The sequence below is a fragment of the Artemia sp. Qi Xiang Cuo genome, chromosome 19 (assembly GCF_049724085.1).
Source record: "Artemia sp. Qi Xiang Cuo chromosome 19, ASM4972408v1, whole genome shotgun sequence".
NCBI lineage: Eukaryota > Metazoa > Arthropoda > Branchiopoda > Anostraca > Artemiidae > Artemia > Artemia sp. Qi Xiang Cuo.
Window position 1 is genome coordinate 7271377 of NC_142812.1, and position 9826 is coordinate 7281202.

Here is a 9826-nt window from a genome sequence, read left to right on the forward strand (position 1 = left end):
AGGGCACTAGCCCTTTGAATTTTCAATCGAATAAGCCCTTTTTCATAGTTTCTAAGACAAAGCCTTCAATGAAAACGTTATATGCCCACAGGGCATAACTTACAACCCGGACCCTGACGGCTATGGGGGGAGTGTTGTCCTGCTCAAAGACTTAATTTCCAGAACTTTCAGCTACGTTGAACAAAATGGTTATCTCAAAAATTTGATTGAATGTGTTTGGATAAATGGTGGGTGTGGAAGGGGTTTTAGTTGCCTTCCAATCACTTTCGACTATTCAAAAGGGCACTAGCCATCTCAATTTCCAATCAAATTACCGCTTTTTGAAGTTTCTACGACAATGCTTTCTATAAAAAAAACCTTATATGCCCCCAGGGCATAACTTACAACCCTTGCCCCGAGGACTGTGAGGGGGGGGGGTGTCATCCTCAAAGACCTTATTTCCAGAACTTTCAACTACGTTGAACAAAATGGCTATCTTAAAATTTTGATTGGATGTGTTTGGGGGAAAGGTGGGCTTGAGAGGGGGGTTTGTTGCCCTCCATTCACTTTCGACTATTAAAAAGGGCACTAGCCCTTTGAATTTCAATCGAACGAGCCTTTTTTGAAGTTTCTACGGCAACGCTTTCTATAGACACCTTATATGCCCCCAGGGCATAACTTACAACCCTTGCCCTGAAAGCTGTGGGGGAGTGTCCTCCTCAGAAAAATAATTTCTATCTGGAAATCAACTACGCTGAACAAAATGGCTATCTCAAAATTTTGATTTGATGTATTTGGGGAAATTGTGGGCGTGGAAGGGGTGTTAGTTGCTTTCCAATAACTTTTGACTATTAAAAAGGGCACAAGTCACACCAATTTCCAATCGAATGAGCCCTTTTCGAAGTTTCTACTACAGCTCTTTCAATACGAAGTGCCCTGGTCTAAGACCAAGAACCAAAAAAAAATAATAATAAATTTTGCCAACATCGTTCTTTACTTAGGCAGCCTATCTATCGACAATGCTAAGGTAAACTACGACAGTTGTATGGAATACGGTCAGTTAAATGAATCCCTAAGACTATCTTTCGACAATGTATGGAAAATATTACAATTATTTGATATACGGTCAGTCAAATTTGTCCCTAAGACTATCCTTTGATAACGCTGTGGAAAACTATGACAATTTTTTGAAACACGGTCAGTCAAATGAGTTTCTAAGGCTATCCTTCGACAATATCATGGAAAACTATGACAATTGTTTGAAATACGGTCAGTAGAATTACTATCTAAGAGTATCCTTATACAATTCCTCTTGAAAACAATCAATCAGTCTTACTCTGCCTTTTGAAGCACTGACGTTTCAGAATCATGCTTGACCCCTGTTATTACCATAGCTTCAAGCATTCTAAGCTCAGTTTCCAGACTTATCATCCTATTCTAACCATTTCTTCGACGGTGAATAAACACCCCGTGCTTTGGCTATTCTACTTTTTACATTCACCCTATGCACCACTTAAGAAATATCCAAAAAACTGTGCAAAAAATTGCAAGTGCTAGAAAAAGTTTATTCCATCATTAAATCTAGCATAGATATTTGCGTTACAAACCTTAATGGTGGTCAAATCCTTTTTTTTAGATATCTGATGGTTCCCCAACCAAAAATCTTTTAAATTTTTATACGCCAAACCTGTGGATGAAAATCAAGTATTGCTATCCAATCCAAAGGGAAAAAATTCTACTAGGATCATGTGTTTTGGCTTGAAATTTAAAGACCGTAATTACCAGCATTATCAATAAATATATTTGATAAATTACCATAATGAAATTTTTGCTTTTTTAAAGTATTTCAAATGAAACGCACCGAATCTCAAAAAACAAAGCCAGTCAATTTTGCTTGTTCAATTGTTTGTATGACTACAAATTTTGAATTAGCTAGCTGAACGCACAAAATTTGAATGAATGAAGAGAAAGAATGCCACCCTTGAAATTTGCATAAAATGGAAAGTAATTTGGGTTTTGATATCAGTTACCTCAAGTTTACAGTTAACGAAACTTTTATTGACTAAAAAATGTTCATCAAAAAGGTAAGTTTAGATAGATCTGAAGATTTCGAAATCAATTATTTCTGCATTTTTAAAACCGAGTAATTTTATTTCTTTCATGTTGCTAGGTCTTGATAAAAAATCTCAATTTCTTGAAGGGAGAATATGGTATTCGTATGATATACACCCTACCTAATGTTCTTCTAATATATTTCTCTGACGCTCAATTATACTGAAATATACCAAAGTAAGAAAACAATATAATACTTTACAAATAAATTTCGGCTATATATTTGCACATTAGGGTGGGGGGGGTAAAGTATAGCGGGTCTGCTTGCCTAATGTGTTAGGTACAATTATTCTGCATATTATGTAGTAAGAATTGAATCTAACTTCACACTGTCCAAAGACTTCAACCCCACCTCCTCCCTCCTAATATGCGAATATATAGCCCGATATATTTTCCATCTATTCTGTGTTTCCATCTATTCGAGCTCTTTTTTTTAACTCAAACTTCAGTGTAAATAGCAGGGGTTCAAGAGAGGGCAGCCTTCTTCACAAACGAAATAATATTATGATTTTTCTTTATATTTTAATGTTTCATTTGAGAAGACATATTTATTTTATTTAATAAATAAAATAAGGAGATTATTTTATTCTTGTATGTGTATTTTAGATTTCCACCATCTATATCTTCTCCGTTCTGGGATGTACGCTTGCTGGCACTAGCTCTGGCTATGGAGGTGGTGGTGGCTCTTTTGGATTCGGTGGTGGTCATGGTGGAGGATCTACTGGAGGCTATAGTGGCGGTTCATCCGGTGGATCATTTGGTCCGTCATTTGGATTTAGCGGTGGTAATGGAGGAGGATCATTTGGATTTGGTGGAGGCTATGGTGGCGGCTCATCAGGTGGATCATTTGGATTTGGTGGAGGTCATGGTAGTGGTTACGGTGGTGGAGGCAGTGGAGGAGCAATTGTTGTCATCCCTCCAAGTGGCTATGGTAAGTATACTTTTTTGGAATATATTCTTGTGAAATACAGGTCAATACTACACAGTTATTAATAATAGTAATTCAAAATTAATCTGGAGGGTATTCTAAAGCAAATCAAGAAAATTTTCCCCCATTCAAAATAAATTTTAAAAGAAAAAAAAAATACTGACGTTTTAAGTAAAAGTAACTTACACGGTAAAATATTCTCTCGAATTTACAAAGAGCAATATGTTCAAGAATTTGGTAGGATTTGAATAAAAATTAGGAAGAAAATTTACAACCAAAGGCTAAGGATATTAATCATACCTTCATCACCACCACTGGAACATGGTTTTAATTGGTGGCAGATTTTGGACACTCCTATGATCGGGTGTTTAATATTTTAGTTTAACTTTTTTTTTTGTTTTTTTTTTTGTTCGATATTTTGGTTCTATCAACCTCCTTTCCTATTATTGTAAAGACCTTAGATCCCTTCTTTGATTAATTTAAAAAACTTCCGCAGCATAGGTTATTTGAAGAAAAGTAAAGAGTTCTATTAAATCAAAATGGAGCAGAAATAAAGTCAAATAATCTTCCAAGCGCAAAAATACCACAAATCACCTTCTATAAATAAATGAAACTTAAAAACAAACTAAATTACAATAAATAACGGAGTCAAACTAAAACAAGCAGAAATTAACATGAATACGGTTGACCACCTCCATACCTTCTCAAGGCTAGAATATGATTTAAACTTCACTGAAAACAAAATGTATCTTAATGTTTTCACTTTTTAACTTAAAAAATCAGTATATGTACATTAAATTGTCAGGTGTTTTTTATTAAATTGTCAGGTGTTTTTTTTTATTAAATTGTCAGGAAAATAGTGTTTTTTATCTTTTCGGTTTTTTTCTACAAGAATTCTTAATTTCATTTGATAATTGTATGTTGAAGAAATTTTTTCTACCATTTTAGCAGCATCACACTTTTGAGAATCTGGACACTATTTAGTTTACTTTTACAAATCCTCTGGTTGGTTAAAAAAAAAAAAAAAAAAAACTTAGTACCATTCCTGAAAAGTTCTATCTATGCTCTTTGACAACCTGGATGCAATTACACTCTATTGACTAATTTAAATTGTAAGAGAAGACGTAGTAAAAGCAGTAGCCCTGAAAGTTCCAACTTAATACCCTCGATCGTTCTTGGGATATTGCTGAGACGTCTTATTGGCAACCATCATACTCACAGTGCCTTTTGATTTACCCTAAAAGGTCTAACTTAATAATGAAAGTCGTTCTTGAAATATTGCTTTGTCACCCTTTTGACAATCTACCTAATCATAGTTCGTTCTAATTTAGCTCAATACCCACCTAAATATTCCTAGAAAGCTTGATTTTAATACCTTTAGCTCGCGGAGTAGCCATAGATGTAGTAATAGTAGCAGCATTAGTGGCGGTATGCACATAGCACTTTTGGTTTTCTTCAACAACCGCTTCAACATATGCTGAAAGTTTCAACTTAATACCATAAACCATTCCTGAAGCATTGTTGATACGTCCTCTTGACAATCTGTGTGGGCAGAGTGTATTTTGATTTAGTTCCAAACTGTTTCAACTTATGTTTCAACATATTACGCTGAGTCGTTCTTGCGATATTGCTGAGATGTCTTATTGACAACCAGCATACACACTGTGCTTTTTTATTTAATTTTAGAGCATAATGTGCAACGATAATCGTAGTTGTAGTATTAATAGCATACACACATTCTTTTCTGGCTTGTTCAAAATCTGCCAAAACTTACCATGAAAGGTCTAACTTAATAATGTAAGCCGTTCTTCAGATATTGCTGTCTTTTGACAATCTAATGCTCATACTTCGTTTTGATTTAGTTCAACATCCGCCTAAATATTCTTAGAAGCTTTACCTTTAATACCCTTAGCTAGCGTAGTAGCAATAGTTGTAGTAGCATTAGCAGCAGTATGCTCATAGCACCTTTGGTTTTCTTCAACATCCTCCTCAACACACTCTGGAACTTTCAAATCAACACCATTTGACAGTTCATGAAGTATTGCTAATTATTCCTCTTGAGAAGCTGTAGTGTGTTTTGATTTAGTTAAACAAAGTTTGAATATTCCCCAAACTTTTCGCCTTAATACCATTAGCCTTAGTAGCAGTACCAATTGTAATAGTAGTAGTTGTGAGCAGCCTTGTCCTTAGTAGTAATAGTGCCAATAGCATTATTAATAATGGTAGCAGTAGTATTATGATTACTAGTAGTAGTACTATGAGCATAAGCAGTAGCATTAGGATGTTTCAGCTTCACACTCTTGCCCGTTTTTCCGGCAGACCTTCTGTAAAATGGCACAATATTTTAGCCAAACATTCACGGTATGGACCAGGGGTGAATCTACAGCATTTTCATCGGGGGGGGGGGGGGCAAGAAGGGTCCATATCCAGCTATTCAAGGAGCAGGGTCTATATAATAATTTTTTCTCCAAATTATTGGAGGGGCAACCATAACCATACATGAATTAATCCAAATTCAGCACCAAAGCAATATTAATTATTTTTAGCTTCAATACCTTACAAATAGGATACAACTTTAATGCTATTTATTACAGAGTGGAATAAGCACAAATAAATCTAAACCATTATAGAATAGCTCATGGGACACCTTGGTCGAGCTAACTCTTATTATAGAAAATGGAATTATTAAGTCTGGGTAAAACATAATATTTTGAAATAAATAGATAATCATAATAAAACATAAATAGATAAAATAAATAAATAAAATTGTACAAATAAAATAAATAGATATTTAAATAAACATCTATTAAACATTGTCGATAAATACTATTAATAGATAGTAATAAATATTTCTTGTTTATATCATAAAATAAATAAATAATAAAATAAAATATTTGTTAAATGAATAAATTTAAACATGAAACTAGAATAAACATAGTATTCTTATTATAAAACATAATTAGGCTCCGTTCAAGTATGGCTATCTAGACTTTCATACCTAGGCCAATGTTTGACCCGGACTTCGGGCCAAGTCTCTTCCCATTAACAGCTAGAATTCTGCGCGAGATTTAAATAAATTGCATCTAGGCACCCAGTTTTAGAACTTGGACATATATGCAGAGATTTGAATGATATATATGAATGATATATGATATATAAATTTATTTATATCATGAAATTGAATTGATATATGAAAGAGATTTGAATGATATATATGAATGATATATGATATATAAATTTATTTATTTCATGAAATTGAATTGATATATGAAAGAGATTTGAATGATATATATGAATGATATATGATATATAAATTTATTTATATCATGAAATTGAACTGATATATGAAAGACATTTGAATGATATATATGAATGATATATGATATATAAATTTATTTATATCATGAAATTGAATTGATATATGAAAGAGATTTGAATGATATATGATATATAAATTTATTTATATCATGAAATTGAACTGATATATGAAAGACATTTGAATGATATATATGAATGATATATGATAGATAAATTTTATTTATATCATGAAATTGAATTGATATATGAAAGAAATTTGAATGATATATGAAATGAATGATTAGTTTTGAATGATATATGAAAAGATTTGAATGATATATATGCAGAGAATTGACAAACACAGCAAACTGCTTCTACTACTATCATCTCCACAAGTTGTGTTTTATAGTGGCTTCCACACATATTTTTTTTTATAGATTTACATTCCCATGCCCTGCCCAAGTGTCTAGGTAATAATAAAGGCTATAGAATAACCAAATGTGAATATCACTTAATCTAATTAAAACGTACTACTGATAAATATTTTTCGATTTTCTCTGTTATATCTGTTTTGTGGATAGTGTGACGAGTAAGTTCTTTGCTATATGTTGCCTTTCATGTTTTACTATATGCCCTTCATATATTTTTACTATTGCATTCTGCACAAAATTACCTAGTTACTGTAAAGTTACATGTCTCTTGAGTGTAGTTTATTTTACAGGGAGCAGCTCGGGAGGCTACCATGGCTGAATATAATATAAGTTGACGAAGAACTTTTTATTTTAGTTGCTATGTTTGTTGTAATGTGTTCTGTTACATGTTATTAGTTATTTTAGTCCTATGAAATATACTGAATGATATAATATGGTTCCTTGTTATATAAATTGCAAAACTGAAGAAATTACCGGTAAAACCAAATTCAGTGCTTCGATACCCGGGTTGGCTCTCTGTGGGTCTAAAATTGGGGCCAGAACTTGCTTATTTAGATACGTAAGATATTCAAAGATATCTAAATTCAGGACTGTTAATATCGGTGCTCAGGAAATGTAGAAGACAAAATAGCAAATCAGATGGGTACTGGCAAGGATAATTACTTTAAAAAAAACGTTTTACTAGAAAACATAAGTCAGTTATACAGATCGAATTAAGCAGGGAACAAATATCTATTCATGTATTACCTCCACATTCTTTCCCTAAGATCCAGAGATGTAAAGCGAAAAGAATAAAAAAAATGTTTGTGTGCTACTAAGTATACGAGGTTGCTTTAATCTGCAGTAAATACAAATACAGAGCACCAACAACACAAATACAGAACTACAGAAATACAGATAGCACAAATACAGAACAAACAAAGAGCACAAATACAGAACTTACTGCAGGAAAAATACAGAACAAGTCGTGTCGAACCCTTTAAACCCAACTAGAAAAATAATCAGAACTGAATTTCAATTTTTTAGATTTCCTAGGGTACTGGACTTAGTGAATTACCACCCCCCACTTTAAATGCCATTGGGTCCTGTTATTAGCAAACTGAGAACCAGCAATCGCTGTAGAGAAGACAATTCTTTTTTTTATTTTGATATTTAAATTTACTTCTCCTAATCATTTATTCAATAGCAACAACAAAAATTGAAAAGTAAGCATCTTCCGCCTAGCTTCTTGTCTTTATCAATTCTACAATTAAGATAATCCCTATATTGCAAATAATCTTTTATTTAATCAAACAGTTCGTGGTAACGAACTGTAAGTAAGGAGCCCGGCTCAATAGTAACCAGAACTAAAAAACACAGAATTTTGATGCCAATAGATATGTCAAATAAATCAGATTTTTATGCTAATTTCAAATATATAAGTTTCATGAAGTTTAGTTATACCCATTAAAAGTTATGCGCCTGAGAAAATTTGACTTATTTTGGAAAAAAGGGGAAACGCCCCCTAAAAGTCATAGAACCTTAATGGAAATTACACCATCGGATTCAGCGTATAAGAGAACCCTACTGTAGAAGTTTCAAGCTCCTATCTGCAAAAATGTGGAATTTTGTATTTTTTGTCAGAAGAAAGATCACGGATGCGTGTTTTTTTTTTTTTTTTTTTTTTTTTTTTTTATTTCCCCAGGGGTGATCGTACCGATCAAGTAGTCGTAGAATATAGCAAGAGGGCTCATTCGAACGGAAATTAAAAGTTCCAGTGCCCTTTTTAAGTGACCAAAAAATTGGAGGGCAACTTGGCCCCCTCCCACATTCATTTTTTTTCCTGAAGTCACCCAATTACAATTTTTAGATAGCCATTTTATTCAGCTTAGTCGAAAATCTAATAAATATGTCTTTTAGGATGACTTAATCCCCCACAGTTCCCAGGGGAAGGGCTGCAAGTTATGAACTTTGCCCATTGCTTACATTTTGTATTGGTTAGTGGGAAGTATACAGACATTTTCAGGAAGGATTTTTTTCTGGTGGGGGGGGGCTGGAGGAGGGGGTTAGTCGGGAGAATATTTCCTTGGAGGATGTTTCCTTGGGGTAAGGGATATTTCTATGAAGGGGGCGCCGGATTTCCCAGCATTATTTAAAAAACGATCAGAAATTAAATAAAAAAAAACAAGTTTTTTCAACTGAAAAGTTATTGAACTTTACCCAATGTTAACATAAAGTATTGGTTATTGGGAAGTATACAGACGTTTTCAGCGGGGATTTTTTCTGGTAGGGGGGGGGGGTCGGGGGTTATATGGGAGGATATTTCCATGAAGGAAGTTTTCATTGGGGAAGGGACAGTGCTATGAAGGGGGTGCCGGATTTCCCAGCATTTCAAACAGTTCGTGGTAACGAACTGTAAGTAAGGAGCGACCCGGCTCAATAGCAACCGAACCTCTAAAAACCGGAATTTTTATACCAATACATACATCAAAAGAATTAGATTTTAATTTTGATTTCAAATATATAATTTTCATTAAGTTTAGTTTTACCAATCAAAAGTTACGCGCCTGAGAAAATTTGTCTTATTTTCGAAAAAAGGAGGAAACACCCCCAAAAAGTCATAAAACTTTAATGAAAATCTCACCATCGGATTCAGCGTATCAGAAAACCCTACTACATAGGTTTCAAGCTCATATCTGCAGAAATCTGCAACTTTGTATTTTTTGCCAGAAGAAAGATCACGGATGCGTGTTTTTTTTTTTTCAGGGGTAATCGTACCGACCCAGTGGTCCCAGAACATAAAGAGAGAGCTTATTCGAACGGAAATTAAAATTTAAAGTGCCCTTTTCAGTGACCAAAAATGCTGGAGGGCAGCTTGACACCCTCCAACGCCCCTTTTTTCCCAATTTTGTCTGATCAAAATTTTGAGATAGCCATTCTGTTCAGCATAGTTGAAAAGCTCAAAAAATATATCAAACAGTTCGTGGTAACGAACTGTAAGTAAGAAGCGACCCGGCTCAATGGTAACCGAAACTCTAAAAAACGGAATTTTGATACCAACAGATACATCAAAAGAATCAGATTTTACTGCTTATTTCAA

The 9826-nt window shown here is 33.8% G+C and overlaps 1 protein-coding gene across 2 annotated transcripts in view; it reads left to right on the forward strand.

The window, feature by feature from the left end:
• The window catches only part of LOC148940441 (uncharacterized), a 309073-nt gene extending 301898 nt beyond the window's left edge, over positions 1-7175 (forward strand). Inside the window, exons 1-3 of one of the 2 annotated variants that reach the window (XM_089105354.1) lie at positions 2015-2063; positions 2698-3022; positions 7038-7175. In XM_089105354.1, the coding sequence (XP_088961480.1) occupies positions 2049-2063; positions 2698-3022; positions 7038-7066 (369 nt within the window). In that variant the 5' untranslated portion in view covers positions 2015-2048 and the 3' untranslated portion in view covers positions 7067-7175. Of the gene's footprint in view, positions 1-2014; positions 2064-2697; positions 3023-7037 lie in introns of those variants that run through there. The other variant, XM_089105355.1, reaches the window with a different exon arrangement.
• Positions 7176-9826: the final 2651 nt, after the last annotated feature.